This window comes from Dermacentor albipictus, chromosome 1 (assembly GCF_038994185.2).
Source record: "Dermacentor albipictus isolate Rhodes 1998 colony chromosome 1, USDA_Dalb.pri_finalv2, whole genome shotgun sequence".
Classification (NCBI taxonomy): domain Eukaryota; kingdom Metazoa; phylum Arthropoda; class Arachnida; order Ixodida; family Ixodidae; genus Dermacentor; species Dermacentor albipictus.
In genome coordinates, this window is record NC_091821.1 from 358,608,482 (window position 1) to 358,632,978 (window position 24,497).

The following is a 24,497-nucleotide window of genomic DNA, read 5'->3' on the forward strand; positions in this document are numbered from 1 at the left end:
TTCTGTATCACTGTTTGGTAGCATCACGCTGCGGCAGAAAATAACATGCAGAGTTAAGTCAATGTGCAGATCCTTTCTTGCCGTCGATTCTTCGCATCGGTTGTCCGCAATGGCAGCGAACAACTATTTCGGATTCGCCGCAGGAAATGCACAGTATGGGTAAGCAGCCCTCGATTTCTGCAAAATCTTTCAAAGTGTTCCGCGTTGTCAAGCATCTAAATTTGCGGAGACTGTAGTTGCTCATTGTAGTTATAAAATTACCAAGGAAAACCTAGTTGCCGGCAGCGTTCGAGTGCGCTTCCAAAGATGGCGTCGCTTTTCCACATTGTACTTTGAACGTTCTGTTTTACGTTGAAGAGATTGCTTGCTATCTTTATTGAAGCTCTACCGGAGACCAAATATCTTGGCAAGGTCCATTCTAGTAGCGTCTAGCTTCAAACGTGTTGTGTGCTACGTCAACTGAGCAGTACGCGCCGCGCAGCTAAGCCTACTTGGGGATAAACTGCGCTTAGTGGCTAGGTTTATTCATTCTGAGGTGCAGAGTTCATGGTGAAAAGAAGCAATAAATGGCCGGGCTTCGCAGTCTATTGAACATTGGCAGGTGCTGCTCTTCTGCTCACGCTTACTCGTTTGCTTTACGGGCTCGTCACGCTGCCGTACTCAACGCAGCTTTACTGTCATCGTATTAAACACGTTGAGTGGCATTGATGCGTTATGAGATGCCGAGCGGCCTTTGTTGGGCATGTTTATTAGTTTTTTGTTTGGGGCCTTAGTAAGTAATGTGACTACGCTGTATCGCTGGGACGCCGTGACTACTTGGAGATTCTTCAGTGCCTGTTTCTTCAAGACCGCACCCGACTGCCTTGCGAGACGTGTGGTGACGCTTACGTAAAGAAAATAAGCGGCAAGGGCCGGCATAGTTGTCGCAAATCTGTCTGCGTGTTAGCTTTCCATCAGTAGTTGTTCTCGGGACTAAACGCGCTGCCCGCAATATCGAAAGACCAGATCTCGACGTGGGACATTGCGAGGTTTGTTCGATTTACACGCAGCTCCCCTCCCCTCCGCCGGCATGCAGCACACTCTTTATTTTCTGCTCATGCCTAATCAGGCACCGTTGCCTCTAGTATGGTTGTGCATGAGCATTTATTGCACCAAGTTGTGCACCCCAGTCCCCAGAGAACATTCCGTAATAATTGTGACAGTACATTTGGATGTTGTAGCCCATGTGCGCATGTACCCATGTGCGAATATTCCTGCCTGCCTTTGGTCTTACGAAATTTTGTTCTGCTGGGTGCATGTTTGTGCTCGCTGATAGCATTCTTGTGCTTATAGACCTAGCTCACGCCTGCTATAGTGAGCGGGAAAGTTGCGTGAATGTTTCCTCGCAGGATAATTTCTTTAAAGTTGGTCATTTCATTGTGCTTGCCTGTTTACAGAACCTAAAACAAGATCTTTATTCTATGAGCAAAGCATGCGGTGCCTTTCGATTTTAGATGATTGCAAGCTTCAGGCAAACCTTCGGGCAAATGTCCATGCATTTCTTCACATTGGCAAGTCAATTCCTTGTGTTGTGCTGGAGTGTGGTAATATTGGGCTCTGTCACTGTAACTTCAGTACACCTAGCTGCTCATGGTTTAGGCTCAAATGCAGGGGAGATTGGGAAAACTACTGATGTTAAGATTACGAAGCAGTCATGGGGTAACTGATAGCACATAAGGCGGTGTATGCATATGTACCTCAAAGAATATAGCCACTTCAGGCACTGCTGCACGAGCGTAGCAGCAAACCGCTTCAAAGGGCATATCCTTCATTGCCATCGTGTCTAGAGGTCTTAGAGCAGTACACTGAAACCAGACAAGGCAATTTTTTTAAATTTTCTACTGTGTTGGAGGCACTGTGGCTGCCCAAACAGTGGCAGCCTCATGGACAATGAAGCCACAGAGGGTTCATCCCAAGCTTTGTAGCCACTGTGGTATTCTTTAGTTTCTGTAGGGCTTCTTTGAAGTGCCCTAGATAATTGTGTATGCGTGTGCAGTGGCTGTGCACTTTCATGAAAGTTTGTTCCTGTGGTTCCTGGCATTTTCTGTACAAGCGTGAAACTTACGGAATTAGTGTGGTCTTGCACAGGGGGACATTACTTTTTAATGTTCTCCTTAATGTGACACATTCAGTCGGTAACCAAAAAAAAAAATTATCTGCCAGCATGCCGTAATATAGATAATTAATGGTTCCTTTGTTGCACTATCAGGCTCTCTTAAATGATTGAGAACAGTATGTCGTCTTGCAGTGACTGCAGAAATGTTAGGCATGCAAAAGTGATGCTATGATGCTCGCAAGACAAAATGTGCTACAGTGCCTTTAGAGAAAAGGGGAAAATATGCAACAATACGTACGATGATTAGGATTGTATTATATATACCTCCAAGATTTTTTGTACTGTATGCTCCAAAAGCTTACAGTGTAAGATATGTGGGAAAAAGAGTGAGGTCTGGTCATGCAGCCCGTAGTCAAGATAGTTTAAATTTGCACTGGTGCGTGTCAACTGTGAAGATTCTCCCTCACTTGCAGGCTGCACGGTCTGACTTTACCAAAAATTCAGCTTTTTCATGTGTTTGGTTTCACACTGGCCATATGGCTTCCAAAAACTATGCTCTAATGGCAGCCACTGCATTGAACTACACTGTAGACAATGCTTGATGTGCATTGCGCCCGGAATATTTCCTACTGCCCAAGCAGAGAAATCAGTTGCGTTCATCTATTCAATTTCTTAACTATAAAGCCGGGTGTGCCAAAATTGTTTTACTCCTTGGTACTATCACCAAGTTATGCATGGTGTTGCTGTGGCTGCCATTTCATGTACTAACAATTAATTCTAGTTGCTCAGTAATGTTTGCTTGGCGAGTTGGTTGAGATTAGTGGGCGCACTGTTAATTATCGGTGTACGTTTGCCTAGTCTTTGAAATACTTTATTAGTTTACAATGCATGTTTGCTTTGTGCTGGGTCAGATTGTTGAAGCTGCCTTTCTGATTGCTGAAGCTGAAATGCCTTTCGGTACTTCTCGCATTCGCGTGTGGTCAAACGATGCTCTGCCCAGGGCAGAGCATTGAACATGGTGGCTACTTTCAAATCTAAAAAGCACTGCAAGGCATTAGCATCGGAAGAGGCATCGCTACAAAATATCAGTGCATGGCCCATTTTCTGGTTGCAGGGCACATTGCGAGGCTGAATTCATAACGCTCATGCAGTTAAATTTAGGTGCAGGTCGAATGGCCAGTATAATCCAGAGATGAAAACTGATCGTCAAGCTGCGACTCCTAATTGTAAAGCTCCTTTGTTTACTTTCCACATTCCTGGTTAAAATGGAAGAAACTTTTTTTTTTTTCCACCATGCATACCAGCAGGGCAGGAACATTGGAGGCATTGGCGACACATCTCTCTTAAGAACTGTATGCCTTGTTCTGACTGGCATAAGAACTTGTTTTGCACCACTGCCTTCTGGGCACAGCTTGCACAGTATGCCCCCCCCCCCTTTTTTTTTTGTTGCAGCACTAGCAGTGGTGCAAGTTTTTTTTAATGACGTGTGATTCGTCTTGCAGTGCTGCCGGCACCTACCCAGCCACCGCCAGCCAGACAGGCTACACTATGCAGCACGCCGCTGCAGCAGCAGCCACTCCCCAGCAGTTTGGTGCTCGTGCAGCTCCTACGTACAGTGCCTACGACACCCACAATGCAGCTGCAGCCGCAGCTGCAACTGCAGCCGCGGCTGCCTTTCACTATGCCCCAAGGCAACAGGTTAGTGCACACTCCCATGTAATTTGGTGTCCTTTGCTGGGCCCTTGCTGTCTTATACTGCCCTGCACCCAATTAAAGTGCTTGGCATAGGTATAGTAGAGGGGAGTCTGGTGCTGCGATCATCAGATTGCCACAATGTTCTGAAAACAGTGAAAGGCAGGAGTTCAATAAGCCCGTTTTAGGAAACCATACAGTTTGAAGCAAAACTAAAAGGGCGAGATCATCATGCTTCTCGTCATTCCAGTGTTGGCTTCCATGCTTGCAGTGCACTCAAGACATTAGTGCCAGACTGCCTTCTACATAGTAATGTTGTTTGAAACTTGTTACAAAATGCTATCAGCCCCTGTGCTTCGCACTCGTGTATTGATTTCAATAAATGGGGAGCCACAAGTTGCAGTTTCATGTAGTGCTCTTCTCAAGGAGATATAATGGCGATTGTTACCTCCTCTGGATTTCACATGCATGTATGTGACACCGTACAAAGCTTCAGATTTGACCTACAAGTTTGTCTATGGTTGCTGCTAGTCCTAGTCCTGCCTTTGTGAATGCTTTCTGCACTTCACCATAGGTGCATGTATGCATACAGTGCGGAGTGGGTCAGTGTTTTTGTAATAAGGCCATGGTTTCTGTTAGGGAACAATTAATGTGCTTAAGTAAATGCAGCTTGCTGTGATGTTGGAAATGTCTAACCCTGTGGCATTAGCTTAATGTGGAGCTTTTCATACACCGTGTGATTTAATTTAGTGTGAGAGGGAGCATGGTGCTATGTCAAGTGTTACTAGTACAATCAAGCTGATATTTAAACTGTTCAGGCAGTAGGTTTTGTGGCATGTGTGTAATGCAACTTGAAGGAGAAGGCGACAAGTTGCAAGTCTTACAATGCAGCTGGTAAAGTTCACTGATACTGCACATCAAATATTCATGATTAGCTGCCTTAGTGTAATCCATGCATTACAAAGTCAGTGCCTGACATTGCAATTATCTACCTAACATTAGTACAATGACCAGATTCTAATTTATGGAACCTTGATTAGGTCGGATAAAACTAAGCATATATTGAAGTTTATAAACAATTTTGCAATTTGCCAAACTGCTCTGGTGGTTGGCACACAAATCATAGCACGTATAGTTGAAAAGACTGAATGACGGTGTGCAGGGCAGGCTCCACCTTTCAAAAATTCAAGCCTATGTTTTGGACCGCAAGCTTGCTAACTGCACCATTTTGTTTCTGTTTGAACACCAAGATGAAAGTTTGTCCTTCATTTGGTGCTTCCACACAAAGGAGTATTTTTGGAAAGTGAATTCATCACACTGTAGTGCACTGTAAAATTATACCCATGTTCGACCAATTAAATATTTGTGGTTAGTAGCCTTAACTGAAGTCCGTTGGGATGTTCATAGTTTGTACAGGTTGAGCATTGTTTTTGTAATTGAGTGGCTGGCACTGTTTACCTCCTGTTCCCAGATGTTATTTGAGCAGAGCAAGAATATAGCTCTTGTAGTATGGGTGTGGCACTCCTGTGTGTGACAACAGCCAAAAGCTTGGTAGTTTATACCTCCTGTACTGAACAGTAGAGACGGACTCACCACGTTAATGTGTGCTTGGGCTGGAGTTCCTCTGTAGCTCCTCACATGTGGTATCTTCACTGCTTACAGGCCACATATGAGAAGAGCAGCCAGGGGGGCTACTACGGCCAGGGCCAAGTGAGCACGGCGTACGGCAACGCGGCTGCCACCACTGGCGCAGCCGAGAGCGTGAGCTCTAGCTACGCGGCCCAACCAACAGCCAAGAGCAGCTTTGCCTCGGCCTACAGGGCACCTCCCTCGGGTCCCAAGAGCAACACTGGCCAAGCACCACAGCAGCAGCAACAGCAGCAGCAAGGCAGCGGGGGCAGTGGTGCATCTTCTACCACATATCTCTATTCTGGCTACTCAAGTTCCTATGGAGGCGTGCAAAACTCTGGGTACCATGGAAACCAGAACAGCAGTGGGGGTGGGGGTGGAGCCAAGATGTCGTGGAACAGCGGCAACGTCAGCACTGGTGGCGGGGCTGGCGGTGGGGGTGGTGGTGCCATGGGCTCTGGAGGGCCTGGGCCTTACAAGCGGCCTGGTCCCTTCCAGAACAAAATCAACAAGCCCAAACCACCGCCAAAGCCCCCGCAGTTGCACTACTGTGAGGTGTGCAAGATATCTTGTGCGGGCCCCCAGACCTACAAGGAGCACTTGGAAGGTCAGAAGCACAAGAAAAAAGAGGCAGCGCTCAAGAGCAATGGGACGGCAGGAACACCGCCACTGCCTCGAGGAGGCACAGCCCTGCGTTGCGAGCTCTGTGATGTGACGTGCACAGGCTCGGATGCCTATGCTGCCCACATTCGAGGTGCCAAGCACCAAAAGGTGGGACATGTTTCACTAGCCTAATGGTTAATTTCTACAGTGGCTGCGATCATGGGTTCGGTTCTGTAACCTTTGCCTTGAAAGCAGTGTGACCACTTGCACTGCGTGATTTGGGGATCCTTGCTTGGCTATGTATCTTGTCAGTGTGATATTTGCTCGAAATTGTATTTTTGCTGAAATTGTTGCATTCATGAGTCTTGCTTGTAAAGCCAAACAGTAGGATGACTGAGCATTTTTTGGCTGAATTGTTGAATCTGTTACTGATCATCTTTGATAAGCCTATTCGGGCATGCTTTGAGGGCTTGCTTGACAATCTGCTTATTGGCAAAATGCATGTGATCACACATCTTGGAAACCTATTTTAGAATGTTTGTGGGTGTCACTTCGTTGGTGTCACTTCGTCGGCTGTGATTAGCATGTTTGTGCATGTTCATTTTAGATTTGCATATTTTTGCTGCTATGCTTAAAGCAATTCACTGTAAATTATACCATGCGTGTAGGACTTTTGCAGTGGGATTGAACTTTGCAATTAATATTAAATTCTTGGGTTCTGGTGCTAATACCATGATCTGATTGTAAGGAACATGGTAATTTGGGGGCTGCAGATTAATATTGATCACCTGTGATCCTTTAACGCCCTCCCAATGTGCACAGTGTTTTTGCATTGCACCCAACATCAGAATGGGCCGCTGTAGCTGCGATTGAACCCACAACCTCTATACTCGCAGACAGCTTTTCTTGGCTATGAAACGAAGGCTACAGAAACTAAGCGCGCCTCTTTCACTGCTGCTGGAAGCAGTTCCGCAGTTTTGCCCACATTTTCTTACACGGGAAATAGAAACCAATACTTTGTTTTTTACCGCACCTAATTTAAAACAATATGTAACATTCACCAGTCAGATATAAGTATTTTATTGTATTAGTTTGCTCTTCCGAGTTTTCACACACCCGAGATTGTCACACGCTTCACACATTCATCAAATGCAAAATGACGCCGGTGTTTTCTGGTGAGTGTTCGTCGCTTGCTGTCTCGCCAATCAACTCCCCTGAAAGGCTGTTGACCAGCTTTAGCAACAAGACTGTTGAAGCACTAAAAGAAAGTTTTTCCAGCGTTTGCGTGAAAACTAACTCGCTAACTTTGACTAGTTTTCAGCACTCTACTGGCATTGAACCATGCAAAACCCAGGTTCAGACCGTACACAGGCTTGCCAGCTCCCTCCTGACCGCTTGTGGTTAGATGCCTCGTCAGACTTTGCTTTGTAAGAGTGCTTTAAAGTGCGCAAGTTATGTGGCTACTATCTGTTAATCAAGCTCATGCAAGACAAAGCCGGTCTGCATCATGTACCACGCAGCACATACCACCAATATGTGCCAGACAAGAGCATGAGTGCGAGCATGCACTCTAACCCTGTCGTGCACAAAGGAAACGCTCCAGGGGTTGCATTCTGAAATGTTCGCATTCAGCGATGGTACCGCCGCCGCGATAGTCGCATTCAGTAAATCAAGCGACTGCTTACCCGAGATATCAGCATGCACTACCAACACGCTCTCTCGAACGCTTCACATCACACGAGAGCGCGCACCGTGCGAGCGCAGGCCGGATCGACTGTGTTGTTTTCAAGTGTAGTGGCCGTAATACGGGTTTTGCGCACTGACTACAGTTGGTTATGGCAGCATTAGGTAAAATAAATTGAAAAAGGAATAAATTGAAGAGAATGCATGTAAGGCGCCGCCAAAAAGATTAAACTACCACCTTTCGTATCTCTACTACACTCCAAGGCCAACCAAACACCAAGACATGTTCATTTATTCAGTATATATCGAGAGCACCCATTGCCACCATGAGGTTAAAGGGATACTAAAAGCAAACAGTAAGTCAACGTGTACTGTTTAAATACCATTCCATAAACCTCGCAACGCTTGTTTCATGCTAAGGAAAGACTTAGTTTACGACAAAATTGCACCTGAAACGTCCGAATACCTTATTTGAAATACAAATCTCCCGCCACCCAACCAGGGGAGTGGCGACGTTGCATACGCCATCATACCCTTTGCTGCCGTCTGTGAGTAGAACGGCTCCCGACAGATGGCGATACCAAGCCAAGACAAAGTGGTGGATTTGCCGCTGCAGCTGCTTCTTGCTCAAGTGGCGTAGACCTTTCCGACATACCGCGACATCACATGGAAGTTTAATTCTCTTCTACTGGCAGTTAGTGCGAGTTTCGCGAGCTAGCAAAACCAGCGCAGGACTACGCGATAACGAAACTACTAAAATGCGAAAGCATGGGCAGCGCAGAGTCGAGCGACAATGAAACCTTTCGGACCTCCCACGCAGTGATGAAAGGCAATTTCAATGAGTTCGACTTTCTAAAGATGAAATAGAACTAGGCAAGTAGCATTTTATTTCATCTTATAATACAAGGGGGTTCTTTTGCAACGAGTGGTTGAGTACTAGTGACGGAATTAAGGGGAGACGTGGGTTCCAAAACCAATTTTGTTAATTTTAGTGTGAACTGAATGATATTTGACAGTATTGTTCAGTTTTTTTCTGCTGATTGCAAATATCTAATTAGATTTTGTATATCTTCATCAGAACAAATGGTGCAAAGTTTTTAAGACAAATGCAATCAATAATCAATTTCTTACGGGTCTTTTCAAAAACTTTGTCAAAAGCAAAAAACAATGTATACGGCCAGAACACCAGAGAGTAGCTCCAGCCAGTGATGCTATTTTTATGGTTGTCAGCGCATTTACAATGTAAAAAAAAAAACAGATGTAAACATAATTTCAATATTTTTTGCTAATTTTCATTTGTATTTCATTAGTGGAATTAAAATTTAGCCGGCAACTTTAGAAATAAATAGCATCACCGGCTAGATCCATTCGACACAAATGTATTGATACCAAACCTTTTGCTGGTACTTCGAAAGAACGTATGAAGATCCCCCCGTAAGGCAGTGTGCGGTGTCCTAAAAAAGAAAGCTGAGATTCTCGAGAACTAATCTGTCGCCTTAGCTTGACTTAATATTTGCCCTTCAGTGTCCCTTTAAAATGACGTAGGCTAAAACTACGAGATGGCACTGCTTATTTTCTGGTTTTGCTAAGACAGCCAATCAGCAGGCGCCATTGGCGGAGGTGTGGCCAAGGCGATAGTTTCACAGAAGGCGAATGTTTCAGAATACGGGCCGAGTTGCATGCAGCTACGGTCTGTTACGTAGCGTAGATACTGTGAGGTGCTGTGACAAGTCCACTGAGCGCACTGCATGAATGGCCACGCACCGCTCTGCCGTAGCCTTCACAGTGCAAATCGTTGAAGGAGCGGAAGCACTGTGAACACTGTTTACCAATAACTTCTGCTGAATGCATTGAACTTTTTGTAGCGAAGCATTTCTGAAATAGTCAAATTGACCATATTTACTTCCAGTCTAGGCCAGCCCCGATTCTAAGCCGACCCCCGAATGTCCGAAGCCAGTAAAAAATGAAAAACCTGGAATGTAGGCCGAAGAAAAACAGCCTCGCGTGAAGCTTGTTAAACGGTCCGGCGGTGGAGAGTTTGTTCCACTGTCAGTCAAGATATTGAGATCTGCAGTTTGGCCTAAAGATGCCACGAAATAAAGGGCTATAAATACATGGCACATATGGGAAATGGTTCTGTGCTGTGGGAAATTTAGACTTAGCAGATTTTTCAAAATATGCAAGTTTCAGTTAACGAGGTGTTACTGTAACTCTTCTTGGTAGTCAATTATTTTTCAAGAGGTGTAATTACTCTCCTTATCATCTGATTTTAATAATTTTCTTTTAATCTGATAACTAGGCTTCCAAGGAGCGCAGTAAATCTATAATGCAATGTTTCTGCACTCTGAAACATCTGGAAATTTGAAGAATTAAAAAGGATTCACATGTCATGTTTCAACTTCAAGCTTTTGTAACTGGATAGAATAGTAGAGGTAGAAAGATAAAACGCTTATTGCACTCTTTGAGTATTTAGAAATATAGTCTCATAACTTTTAGCTTGCTTACGGTAAAATGTCTTAAACAGTCAACTCAAAGATTTGGAATAGAAAAATTGTGTAAAATCTTTTCTTCATTATATGGAAAAAGATAGGCTGCATATTTGCAACTGGCAGCATTAAAATAAAATAGCAATAAAAATTTTGCTTGAGGCCCAATCCCTGCTTCAGACATAACTCAAATGCACCGCCGTTTTCTGGTGCAGAGGCGCAAAGGGAGAATCGCATTCAGCTCTGGCTGCGTCGTATTCTGACACCACTCACCGCCTCGATTTGGTTTCGGTTTCATCACTATTTAAAACACTATGCAATAGTAAAGCCACAATGCATGTTTTCAGATCGCTCGAACCCTACCAGCTCAGTAAGTATGGTCTTGTGCTGCAATGCTTTGCATTACGCACATGTGAGCTGCAGTTGTCTGCCAAATTCTTTAGTGACTTTGGATCCTATGTTTTCTCAGGAAGTACGTTCTTCCTTGCAGTGTTTCTTTTTCCTTCTGAAAATATATAAACCAGGTTCTACCGTAGTTGGAAGAATTTATTTGGAGCTTGCTTCTGTCATTTTTTGTACTGATAGTTCAGTTCAACACTACCGCACTGTTATTGTGGCAGAGCTTGGAAATTTCCTCCTGAAAAATCGCCGCTTGAGCTCCTTGGCAACAGGAAGCACAGCCGAACCTTGTGAAATTGCATTGGGCATGAAAATGCCTTAGATATAGTCGAACCCGGTTATATTGAACTCGGGGAAAAAAAAAAAGCCTATCAGTTCGAAGTAGGGCATAATTTGATATAAGCCTGCTAAAAAATTTGACGTGATAAGAAGCGCATACCATTTATAAAAGCACTTTAATGATGTAACTAGCTTAGTTTCACATGAAATAGTCCTGTATCTCCCGCTTGGGCAACTTCGCTGCCTGCGACAGCATGCACTTCTCCACATTGTCTAACGAGCAGCTGAAGGCATAACCTTCCGCATTCGTGCAGAATCGCCAGACTAGTGTTAGTGCACCAATCACCTTGGAGGATGTGAGGATCGTTGTTGCTTTCCTGATTGCACCTTTTTCACTTGTGTTGGGCACGATGTCGGCAATGTAGTCTTTGTTTTCGTCTTTGTTTGTGGTCGTGACACCGCCATCCACACTCAAACTCATCGACCGTTGATCAGTCAGTGGCTTCCGGAAATTGTGAGTTTGCCCCAAACTTCGGTGACACCGGCAATGGCTTCGTCGCACTATTAAGCATTTCTAGAGTCGCCACCAAGCACACGAAAACTAGCACATCTGAAGAAGTTTCAGCTGAACCACTTGTACATGGCCGCCTCGACGTCGCGGCCGTGCATACGCGTCAGCTGCCACTGTTACCGAATCGTTCGTCTGCTTTAGTGCTAATCTCCTTGTTCTTCAAGATTGTGCTGAGAGTGCACCTACGAATCTTGTATGCTGCAGCGACAAGACTTCTTACCGCGTTTGGTATGATTTAGGATTTCAAGCTTCACAGCGAAACGCGAATTCAGTGCGCTTCACGCTAGCCATCAGGGCAACACTGTGGGAGAAGGCCCACTAGGGGCAAATGCAATGAACGAGAAAAGCAGTGAGGCAGCTTGGACTCTAACCATCTTGCTCAACGAGGTCACAAGAGCCTTCGATTAACTGAGCAAGGGCTGCGGGCAGGCCAGGATCAGTTTTCCAGGGGGTATTGCCAACTTGCCTGATGTGGTGCGGTCACGGTAGGGAAAGCGGGTGGATAGGGCAGTGCCGCTGGGCTGTACTACTTTGGGGATGTCGGGAGGTCTCCTCGCCACCATGAGGGACAGCAGACTTCTGGGCTGCTCTGCGCCGCTTGGCGTTCGATAATCGGGAGTTGCTGTTATTTTTGTTCTATGTAATTTTTGCTATACATATATACTTGCAGTAACAATATGTTCAGAAATCCTTCGATATACTGCATAATTCAATGTGAACAGGCTCGACTGTATCCAACCGTTGTTACATGCCAGTATCTGCGAGAAATATGTTAATTTTCATTATATTGACGTTCGACTGTACCATGAAAGTGACATACCTTGACTGCACATTTTTGTTGTTTCTAGCAGAAGGGAATTACCACAAATTTCACCGTAAAAGAAAAATGGCCTAGTTGTCCAAATGTGAAATTGAACAACAAAACAGAATGCTCACTGCATGTTTGTGCCTTATTCATTAAATTCTAAATGTGTGTGGAAAGCAGTTTCTGTTGCCTTGGGCAAATGAACGCTTGCAAACTATCGGCTGGGCTTGCACAAAGGTTTAATGCAATTCCAGGCATTGCATTACAGTGCAGGCTTGCATGTCCTCACTCTCCAGAGTTCTTAAGGTGTACTTTACGAGGGCAACACCCCCTTTACAGCAAATCTCCGGTTCAAATAATTGCTGCTGGTTGAAATTCATGCACTTTCCTGTGCCTACCTGTCGTAACCTTATTTGTTGTATACGTAACTGTTTTTCTATTTCTTAATTGCCTTTTTTTTTCTTTCTTTGAACTCACGGAAAAATTAACAGACTGTTGTGCGCTTATTGTTATTGTGAAGACTGCATGAAAAAATGCGTCCAACCATGACTGTTGCACGCTTTCTGTTATTGCAAAGACTGTTGATTGTTCTTTTTTTGTTGTTGTTTGTTTCTGTTTGTACTGCTCCATGCTTGGGCACTGTATGCTGCTGAAAACATGTCACATTGTATTTCATGTTGGGGGGGGGGGAGCAGCAAGTCAAGTTCGTACAGATTTCTTTCCTAGCCTCCCCCATCTCAAAGGATGAAAAAAAAGAAGGAATTACTTTAAAGGAATTATTATTTTAACTGGTAGTTGCCAAAATATTCATTGATGGTGAGCTGGCCAGCAACTAATCCATGGTGATAGAAAATTATATCATTTCACAGTTGCAATAGTGACCTTATAGTCCTGCAGGCATGTGTCATGTATGGTGTGGCACTATACTTCGAAAAGTGCAAAGTATTCTTGTTCTAGGTTAATGTTGCAATTCTATGCCAATGCCATTCCTTTTCTTGCATCATCAGTGGTCAGTGACTCTCCGCCGTTATCAATGGGATTAGCTGGTAGTTGACTGGTGTATGAGGTGGCATAGGCCCTGTTTCAGCAATCCTGTCTGCAATATTATGGTTGCATGTATTGTGAAAGTGCATGCTGGATGAGCACCAAAGCATTGTCATGATCTAGTTCCATTTTGTGGCTGTTTGCAGGTGGTAAAGCTGCACACAAAGTTGGGCAAGCCGATTCCTTCAACAGAGCCTGTTGTGATAGCCGCGACAGGCACCACCACCACAACAAAGCCATCTACAACAGCCACCACCACCACCACTGCTTCGTCACAGGGTGCTGCGGACAGTGCTGCAAAGGCAGCTGTGGAATCTGAAAGGGCTGCTGCAGCTGAGGACAGTTCTCTAGATGCCCTCAAGGACGATAAAGGCGCAGAGGTGGGCTCCACAGTGTGGTCTCTAGTTGGGAAGTGGGGGAGGCTGCTCATGTAGTCAAAAGAATCCAACATTGGTGACAATCTAAAGATTCATACCTGTCAACTATCCAGAATTTTCTGTACAGCGTAACAATTAGGCTCGTTTTAGTTTTTGCTAAATGAGCTTGAGGTCTTGCAAAAAATGTGCACTTGTTGGTCTCAAACTTCCATTGGAAGACTTCAGATTGTTAAAGGATGCCAGACAAGTTCCTGAAGCAGACAAAATTGGCAATAGAAAAGTCGCAGACAATGTCTCTTTGACTTTAAATTGTGTTACTTGTCAGTCTGTGCTGTTGCAAGCCTGCTGGTGCTTTTGTATGCTGTGTCTAAAGGTAAATCATCGTTAGCAAATTTTTGTATGCATCCTACAAAATGCCTGGGCTCAGGGAAAGCTCTTTTACATGCTGCTGCTTCATCCCCCCCCACTGTATCACGTACTCGAGATTTTGAAGTTCACATGTTGACAGGTTATGAGGTTGCTGTGCCAAATGCAACATGTGGCACCACCATTGCATTGCAGCCAATTACGTTGGGTCATTTTCGTGAAGTCGGGCAGAGGTGAACTCCCAGGGATGCACGTTTTAGAGCACAGACGCCAAGTGCAATTTGGTTTTGTAGGCAGAGCTTGTACTAAGTTGCTTAGGTTGTCACAGTGCAGGAAAAATTTATTCCTTTGAAATCTGCATTTTCCAAATTTGCCAAGTTGCAAATAGAGTTGCTAAAGGAATGTTTACCAAAGATCTTGGTCTCCCTGACTACTGGCTCTTCAATGACGACCACACTTGCACGTACAGTCGCCGACCGTTTATTCGGACCTCACGGGGACTGCGGAAATGTCCGAATAAACAGGTGTCCGAAAAAGCAGATTAAGAAAAAAACAATGAAATCCTTTGTTTCCACGCACTTATTCGGGCTCGGCAGTAGGCTTGAAGAAATCGTGAGTGCGTCGTTGCACGCTGTTCCGTTTACGCGCTATCAGATAAGCCTGAATCTCGGAGAGGGTCGTACGGTCACTATAGGTGGCTGAAAGCACAGTCACTGCTTGTGCACGCTCCGCATGCGACGGCAGCGTAGCACATGGTGCGTCATCTTCCCGACTCAGAGTCATTGTCCGGCCGTGCAGCAGAAACCTGACGAATGATCTCGCCGTCGTTGAGTTCTGCGCATGTCAGTACAGCAGTGTCAGCACCTGTGAAACTGTCAAATGAAACGGTGTCCGGAATCGCAATGCAACCACTGCGCAGGTCTTGGCAGAACATTTTCCGTGTCAGTAGGGAGCACATCGGAAGGCGACAAATCTTAGGCCTCCCGGCACCCGCTTGCCGGCATTCCCTAGCGCAGTCTGCGTGGGCACTGTCGGCGCCATTAGACACTTGACGCGATGTTTCCGTATGCCCCGTTGGATCACTGAAACCTCAACACAGCACACAAACACCACCGTGCCGACAGCAGTCGCACAAACGAAAAACGTGGCCTGCTCGCAGCGTCGTGCGGGAAAGAAACAAATCAGCTGCTGGACTGTCTTGACATGGCTTACTAAGCTGAAACCGGAACTGCTGTACGGCCACTCTATCGAACCAGGCAGAAACGATGATGATGAGCGGGGATTTCCAGTAGCGCCACTTCGTGGGGCAGCAAGGAGGCTTCGTTCAAAACAAAAATGGCGTTCAGCAAGTCGAACTATGCGCCGGTCAGAGTCGGTGCATGGTGCCCTCGATCGAGTTGGCTCAAGGAGCGTCCGAAAAATCGGACGGGAGGTTGCAGGGTGTCCGAACTTTTGGCAGCTGTTGTACATTATGGTCTATGGGGAGAATGGCGGTGCCGCGAAGCTGACCGAATAATCGGGCATGTCCGAATTTTTGGAGTCCGGAAAATCGGTCGGAGACCGTACACGTTACCAGCTTTTTCAGCGAGCTCACGAAATTGATAGTATTTCTAATTAAATTAGGCCTGCTTCTCACATGGCTCGAAGGTCGGCATGGCATGCTTGCTGCTTCGGTCCAGTTCATTGCAATTCTTTGCTTCTGTCGTTTTGCCTTAAACGGCATTTTTGAAGGTGAGTCACACTTCAGCATTTCAACAACACGAAAAAGTAGCTCCCTCGGAGATGATGCACGACGTGTTCGCAATGAAGCTTTGCCAAGATGGTGGTAGCCAGTGGCAGTACTGTGTTCACATTGCACACAGTGTCTTTAAAAAGCAGGGAGTTCTCGAAACATGCACCAAAAAGTACCAGTAGATGTTCCTGTCAAAACAAGACGCTTCAGGCTACTTGGTGTAAATGGCGGCAGTGGCAGCCAGCTACACTGGTTTGGAGGTTGGCTGATATAAAATGGGCAAAAATCATCTAAAATCTGCAATTTCTTGAGACCGCGACTCATTTAGGCGCGTTTTTCACTTGTCTTTCATGCATATTTTTCATTTCTTTAGAGGGTTTAAAGATATAGCAAGTAAAAATTATTTTATGAAGAAAAAACTATTTCTTCACTCTAGTCTCCTCTTAGGGGACAGTGGTTTATAGTAGGGTATCTTTCGACATATAATCGTACACCTGCAATTACAACTGCCCAGAAAGAAAAAAGTTCAGCGCGTATACAGTGAAATCTCGGTACAACGAACTTCAGGGGACCGCGGGAAAATGTTCGTTATTCTGAAAGGTCGTTATAGTGAAAGCCCAAAAATTAGCCATAACAATAGCATTTCAGTAACGCAAGCCTCCTACCTTTGAAACGGTACCTCCTTGAACTCGTTTCTGACACAATGCACACGTGATCGTCAGACAAGGCACATTTATTTGAAATAGTCCGTGATCGTCTTCTGACGGGTGCAGCACGAACGATTCCAGACCGTCCGCATTCTTATGCACGCCTTCGGCCGCTGTGCCGCGTTTGGCTATAAATATGCGGAGTTTTCGCAAGCAGTCCAACGCATCTGTGGCCGACACGGACTCGTCGCGGTCTTCGGGTGCTGCCGTAACGTGCAGCAAGATTCTTGCTGGTGCTTAAAGATTTTCTGCTTATCCTTGAGAATCGTGGCGATCGTCGACCGCACCACTCCACGTTCTTTAGCCACGACGGTTTGTTTCTTCCCGTCTTCTATCTCGCGAAAAATCTCTACTCTCTCGCTCAAAGAAAACTGCTGTCGCTTCTTCGCCGTGCTTAGAGTTGTTGAGCTCATGACAACGCGAACGCCGACACGCACTTCTAACACAATAATATAACCAGAAGAAAAACAAGATGGACAGGCCTGATACGGGTGACAGCGCGCGAACAACTGAGAAAACAAGCAAGAAAAACGTGATGCGTCGTCACCTCCGCAACAGGAAAAAAAAAAAGGCCCACTTCAGCGTTATTTACTACTTTTTTTTTTTCTTCTGCCGCACCGTCTCAGGTTTTACGAGCCCATGCTCCCCGCCTCTCCACTCACAAAACCTGGTGCGTCGTTGCCTCCGCAACGGAGAAGGAAAAAAAAAAAGTCTCCGCCCGCATCTTTCTCCTTCCGCGCCATCTCGGGTTTTTGCGGGAAGCAAGTTGCAAGGCGGCCCGCTCTTCGCGCTGCGTCGTCTGCTAGCTTAGAGCTCCGACTGCCGTGACGGATACACGGAAATCTAAGAATCCTCGCATTTCGGGATATGAGTTGTAGTACTGAGGTGTTGTTAAGATGACACGGAAATTAAATAACGATCGTTATTCTGAAATGTTCGTTATTCTGAAGTTCGTAGTAGTGAAATATTTTTACATTGAAACTATAAGCAGTCGGCACGGGATTTCATAAAAGTTCGTTAATCTGAAATGTTCGTTAATGTGGTGTTCGTTGTAACGGGGTTTGACTGTAACCCGCAATAATACATACAACGCACAAGTCCTTGTAGAAACAATCAACATTTGCAAATGCACGACTCATCCACCTAGTATGTTTGGCCAGCGCCTCTTTTCTTCATCTTTGGCGACACTGATAATCTCCGCATCTGTGTCAAGTGCAGCTCATCATTATCGGAGTTTAGGGCTTCAATTTCGTGACAATGACTTTTCCTGGTGGCAATGCCTTTTGGCACTTTACGTGTTCGTGAGTAGTCGGGCGACGCTCCGCTCCAGGCAGTGTCAAAACATGGCATCTCACGAAAACAAACGCCAAATAGCATTAGTGTTGAACAAGGCATTGCTACAATATAGTGGCCCTGGTCCAGCTGTACGCCCTTCCTCCCCGAATTGCAGGCAGGTAGCTGACCGGCGAGGAGGACATTCCCCTCGCCCAGGTAAAAAGGTACAAAACAGCGCGACTGGGGGAGACCATCTCTCTCTGAGGCCGGACCCCTAACCTGCCGTACTGGAGTACCTGCCGCAACCCGTAAGTGACCACATTGCCTGACTATCCCGGGCAACGAGGCCAGCCTATTTATTATTATTACAGAGAGGACGTCCCTCTGCCAGTGTTCTTTATTGCCGGTAGCAATAAACGTTCTTACAGTTGACGCCGCTGGTTGCCTTATTCGTTCGAACCCGACGTAGCCGCGATTCCCGCGCTACGGGTTGGGGAGTAACACAATGCGACTGCGTGGGGCTAGATCCAGAGCTCGCCTTCAGCCCTAGCTGCACGCAGAGTGGAACCCCCACACAACACACAAAAGCATTTCATCCTCGGTGCCATCCATGGCATTCGAAATCCCGCACTTTTTAAAGGCCTTGTTCACAATGGCAGAGGGATCTTGCATCGTGCATCTTTCACCCATCCAGCCGTCCTGCAGCGAGGCATGCTTTATTTTATTGATGGGTGGGAATTCATGGCAGCCACTGACAAGCCATTCAGTGTAGAGTGCCTGAATTCTATCTTTTACTGACTTGTTCGAACATTGTGCGGCTGGGGCTGCGATGTCATGCTGCCGGGTATCACGACAAGGTCGGTGTTGCATGCAGCCAGCTTGTCCTTAATGCGCTGGTCAAGGTGGCACCTGAACGCATCGAGCACAAGCATCCCACGCAGACATAAACCGCTGCCGGGTCACTTTCGCCAAATGTTATCAATCCACTCAGTGACCAAGTCCGTAGTCATCCAACCTTTTTCATTTGCGCACACAATCGCACCACTTGGAAACACGATTCCTTTCGGTAGCGTCTTCCGTCTAAAGATAAGATACAGGGGCAGCTTGTGCTCATCCGCAGTGCAACAAAGCATTGCGGTGACTCTAGTTTTTTCGTGGCCAGAAGACAAAACGCACACTTGATTCGCCCCCTTCTTTTCAACGGTTGTGGTGGCAGGCATGTCAAAGTAGAGCGGTGTCTGATCGGCATTTCTCATTTGTCTGAAGTGGTATCGGGTTCTCTGGTGCAACTTCAAAATGTACCGCTGAAAACTTAAATTTCTCTTCATATTTGGAAAATTTTTGACGTATCCCTGTCTGCCTTCGAAGAGAAAAGCCTTTTCTTTACATAAAATTTGACAGCCAGCACCTGCTCGCTTTGAAGTCACTCCGCATTAGCCCTTTCTAAAAGGCTAACTATAAAGCCCCGCACGCAAGTTTCGGGAATTCCAAACGCCCGTGGTGCGGCCCAATTTCCTTCCGTCTCCGCGCACATAACTTTCCTTTTAAATGTGGCATGGTGGACTTGGCGTGTCTTTGCAGTCGGTGCTTTTATGCTGATTGAATAAACGCAGAAAACTGGAAAACGGGCGGTAGACTAGGTTACACCAACGCCTGGTTACACATACAACGTGGAGGTGTGCAAATGGAGGAAGCAACCGCAGCTAGACTAGAAGCGTGTACGAGGCAGCCATTTTTTTAATGCCGATAGCGATATGGTGACGCGGATTTAGAGTTGTACGCGCATGCAATTTTAGGACCCATTTTATTGGGGGAAAAAATGCGCGTTAGATTCGAGTAAATATGGTAAGCAAGATAAGGGCGGCAGCAGCGAGCGAGTAGACCTTCATGCTGTCTCTCACTTCAACGCGAACTAAACGTAGAAAGCACAGCACATACAAAGCTACCTGCACTGGGCACACTTTGTCCACATCGCAGATTGCTTTCAAGATACGGGGGCCGCACTGTAAGCAGCAGCCACTGGAGTACCCACCCCCCACCTACCCCGCGTGCCTCGCGCGTTTCCGCCCTACCTTCCGCTTTCTCTCGCACGCAATATTGAGCCACAATCGTCAGCTGACCCTCGCAAATCAGTTGTCAGCCTGTGTTGACATGGCGAAAGTACGTTTTCTAAGGCCGATTTTGAAAAAAAGATCGCTGCAAATTTTTTCTGCTGTAGTCGATAGTCCGCTTTAGCGCGATCCATTAAAAACGAACTTTGTCGCATTAATAAAATTGGTAGAACTAACTAAGGCTGAAATATTGTCCATTATATCCGAAAGTCTGTTGTAATGAGCGTAGACTATTCATTTCTCACTACAAAAATCTGTTATTTTCGTTTGATGCCGTGGTGGCCTAGCAGCAACGACAGTGGCCTCCAACTGGCCTCAAAAGTCAGCTTTTCCGCCAGCCCCCTCTTGTCAGCAAGCACCTGCACGATGCTGACATAATGCGCAGCTTCTGCCACTGTTGGGTGTGAATCTCCCCATGCTGTAACTTTCCATGTCGTCCTCATCACTTTCGTTAGGCGACACGGCAATAACAGAGGCAATGATGGCACGTGGAACCCTGTGAGCATAAATTAAATGCGTTCACCTCTGACTGTAGACTTGCGGCTCGCATAGTGATGAGTCTTTCACGTTTCTGTCGCAATGGGCTTTCTGCGAAGTGCGGTTGTCTTGGTAAGGGGAGACCCTGCTCTTTAGAGCTGGAAATCGGCCCAAATATCTTGATGCATCCTATTGCTCCAGGTTAGTGTAGATCATTTATTCTTGCTGGATTGGATCCCTGTATCATCCTTGATTGGTTTAGCTTCTGCTGTAATAATCATAAACAAGTTTTGGAATGTTGTTCCTAATTTTCTCAACAGCATTTCTGGCATTGTCGCCGTTATGGAGTGGTGATATGTCTGGTTCTACTTATCCTATCAATAATTTGTTTGTCAGAAAGATAGAGAAATAGAGACAATCTTTTAGTATAACGGCTTACTAGTCTAATTTTTACCAATGACAATGTAATTGCAACGTTCCAACATCATGTTAAAAATAAACAAACTTGCTAATAAATGCATGTGCGTATCATTTGATATTTGGTGCTAAGTATTCATATAAGATTCGTATTAAATAAATTTAATATTTGCACACACCCTACTTTACGGACAAACCCTGTATATATAGTTTAGTAGATAGTGCACCTCCATGCAAGTTATGAGTGTTTTACATTTCTGGAAAGATGCTTACTGTGCCAGAAAACAATGTATATCTTAATTTAGCACATGGAAATACATACGCAATTTTCGTCAAAATCTACAAAAAAGTTTCTAGATGCAGGATCTCCCCTTAAATCCAAGCTGTAATCAAAAGGGGGGGGGGTTAGGGTCAGATTTGTTTGGCCACCCGCTAAACCCTAAAATGCCATTCATGGAAAGCCTCCGTCTAAAAATGGGCATCTCCATTTCGGCACCCCATGCCAGAGCCATTCGCTGCAAAGTCTGAGTGTCATCCAGACTTCGTTGTAGAATGCGTATCAGATCGCAAGGCTTTCATGTTCTAGAAGCAGAGTGGCGATCTGCTCTTGCCGATAATGAACGGCAACAAGCAAAACTGAAGTGCACCCTGCTCATTTTTTCTCTGTAGCATGTAATGCCCGTCAAGTTCAGTGTCTTATTTGACATCTGCCAAAAGTATGTTTTGAATTTGTTGTCATTAAATATTTTCGACGACTTGAGAAGTGGTTACCCCATTAGGATACGTGCGCTTGCAGAGGTGGAGCGTGGCACATCATTCAATACCGTAAAAACTCGTGTATAATACGAGGTTTTTTAATATTAGTAGTGTCCCAAATTTTCGCCTCGTACTGTATGCGAATCCGAGCAAAAGTTTGTCAGAAATTTGGGCTTGAAGTATTGGTTTCATCATTGCTGTGTGGCTACAGCTTGGCTTCCTTATTGCTGCATGGCTACGGTTTGGTTTCGTTAGTGCTGTGTGACTACAGCATCGTTTCTGTATTTTTGAGTGCGCACCTTGGCAGCACATGTGCCAACCACGCTTCGCAAAGTGCATCTTTTTTATTCTACATTGAAGGACCAAGATGTACGGACCACGAAAACAGTACTCGGCTGCTTTCAAGAGAAAGGTTATTTTAGCCGCACAGGACATTGGTAACAGTGCTGCCGGGAGGCGGTTTGGCGTCTACAGAAGGAAGCCCTTTTTGCATGCAGCGGAACGTGAAGAAGCTTTCGCGGCCCGAAGAGTGGGACATTCCCGGAAATCGAACTCGCCTTGACGGAGCTCGTATGCCAGCAGCGAGCCACGTATCTAGCTGTGAGCATGAAGCTTATGCTGGCAAAAGCTAAGGAGCATGAAAGAGAAAAAGGGCTACCTAGCTCCGCCTTCAAAGCGAGCAAGCGCTGGATTTATCGCTACATGTGCTGTGCTCAATTTTCCTTACGCCGCCGAACTTTGATTTCGCAAAAGCTGCCAGTATCGTTCGAAGAGCTGCTTGTGGATTTCCAGTGCCACATTATTTCGCTGTGCAAGTCCAAAAACTTCCAGCTAGGGCAAATTGGGAATGCTGAACAAATGCCGGTTTATCAGGACATGCCGTTGCCCCTCACCATGCACGAAAAGGGCTCTAAACAAATTTGTCCGGTCCACTAGCATCGAGAAAATGCGAGTTACCGTCACATTGTTGTGCACGGCGGATGGACACAAGCTCCCGCCCTATGTCGTCTTCAAGCACAAGACAGTGCCTAAAGGTGAGGAGCTGCCAAAAAGTGTGGTTGTGAGATGCCATGAGAAAGGCTGGATGAACAAGGATCTTGTGCTTGACTGGATAAAGTCCCTCTGGTGTAGGTAGCCCAGCGCACTGTTGTCGCTCCCGTCCATCCTCGGGCTGGACGCATTTTGTTGCCATTTGGCCGACTCAGTGAAGAGGCTGTTGCGTGAATCCGGCACTGAACAAGTCGTTATCCCGGGTGGGATGACGTCTCAGCAGCAGCCTTTAGATGTTTGCCTGAACAAGCCATTCAACGACGCGGTCAAGCGGTGTTACGCAGATTGGATGCGCTCAGGTGAGCCTGCAGTGACACCGACCGTGCAGCTGAAGTGGGCTTCGCCAGCCATGCTGTGCAAGTGGATTGTGTACGCATGGGCCAGCATACCAGAAGATCTTGTGTGTTGCGCATTCAAGAAGTGCGGCATCTCGAACGCACTAGATGGCACAGAGGATGAGTACCTCTGGGTCCGACAAGGAACTATCCGAAGAGAGCGCAGCTGAGCAAGGCAGCGATTGAAGTGCACAGTGAAATTTAAATAAATGTTTTCCTCGAGTTTTTCTAACTCGTATTATACGCGGATAAAACTTTTTTTTTTTTCCACTTCGCATCCCATAAATTTCACCTCGTACTATAAGCGGGGTTTTACAGTATATTGAATGTGGCAGTGAATGGCAGTTCAATACATGCGTAATACAATGCTATACTTGCATGAGATTTTCAAGGGGATGTTACAAAAGATTATTCAATAAATTTGAGCTTGATATACCAGGTATTGACTGTATAAGTCAACCCCTTGCTTTAAGGTGAGAGTTTCAGAACAGAGGCAATTCATCTCTGGTGCATGATGCCTGTGATCTAGGATGCTATGGTACCTCGCTGCTAAAAAAAAAAAATTATTAGCCTCATTGTAGTTAACTGCACATGGTTTATTTGGTCAATTCGCTCATTTGTTGTCTAAGACTACATAGACGAATAGCCTGTACTCGATATTCTTGGTGCATGGACTGGCAAAAATTCGAGCAAGGGCTTGACATATAGTTTGGTTGTGTTATTTTTTGGGGGAGTAACGAGCAGAATATGCACTCTATGAGCACCTAAGTATTTGTACCTTATTTTAGTGCATTTTAACGGTTGAAAGTTGGGCATGTTGGTAATTTATAGCATAAAATTGAGCGCAGCTGAACATAGATTGCGGTTTCTAGCTCTGTGTTCGCTTTGTGCGTTTGTCTGTTGCACTCTGATCATTTTACATCATGTGCGTTGTGCTGTCTGCAATCTTCCTACTGAAATTTTTACCACTTTGTGTTCTTGCTCTTGATATGGAATGTGTAGTGAAACATCTAAGCTTTAAGGTGATATGCCTCTGCAAAGCAGCGAGTGGCATTCCAGTTCTCTTGAGCAGTGGGGGCTTCTTCTTTTGCCATGTGCAGCCTGTTGGTCAGGACTACATTGAGGAGATGCGCAATGACGAAGGCAAGGTGATCAGCTTCCAGTGCAAGTTGTGCGAGTGCCGTTTCAATGACCCCAATGCCAAGGAAATGCACATGAAAGGTCGCCGGCATCGCCTCCAGTATAAGGTATGAAGTTCTTTTATTTGTTTAGTAAGAATGCCTTGACATTGTAAGAATGTACTCACTTGGCCACTAAATATGAAAAATGGAGGGGTGAGAGGTGTTGGCTCACATCTCGATTTCTAGCGCGCGTCTCCACCATGACTGCGCATGGCTGTAAGTGCGGCTGAGTGCATATGCAGTTGCGCACCATGTTTTAGAGGTAAAGTGCCGAGAGGGTATGGCACGTTTGGTGACCTGTTGGAATTAGAGGCATATGAAGCATTCGCTCCCCACTGCCGGCGCTTTTCCTGATGGCAGCGTCCCACTGCGGGCGACGCTATCAGCCACAGGGGCGGAGTTCATGCAAAACGTGGCTGGCTTTGCT

The 24,497-nt window shown here is 45.7% G+C and overlaps 1 protein-coding gene across 2 annotated transcripts in view; it reads left to right on the forward strand.

The window, feature by feature from the left end:
* The first annotated feature begins 39 nt into the window (after positions 1-39).
* Positions 40-24,497, forward strand: part of LOC139054597 (zinc finger RNA-binding protein-like) — a 94,432-nt gene continuing 69,974 nt past the window's right edge. The window contains exons 1-5 of one of the 2 annotated variants that reach the window (XM_070531832.1): positions 40-159; positions 3,598-3,793; positions 5,450-6,187; positions 13,433-13,666; positions 23,990-24,136. In XM_070531832.1, the coding sequence (XP_070387933.1) occupies positions 62-159; positions 3,598-3,793; positions 5,450-6,187; positions 13,433-13,666; positions 23,990-24,136 (1,413 nt within the window). In that variant the 5' untranslated portion in view covers positions 40-61. The remainder of the gene's footprint in view (positions 160-3,597; positions 3,794-5,449; positions 6,188-13,432; positions 13,667-23,989; positions 24,137-24,497) is intronic. The other variant, XM_070531833.1, reaches the window with a different exon arrangement.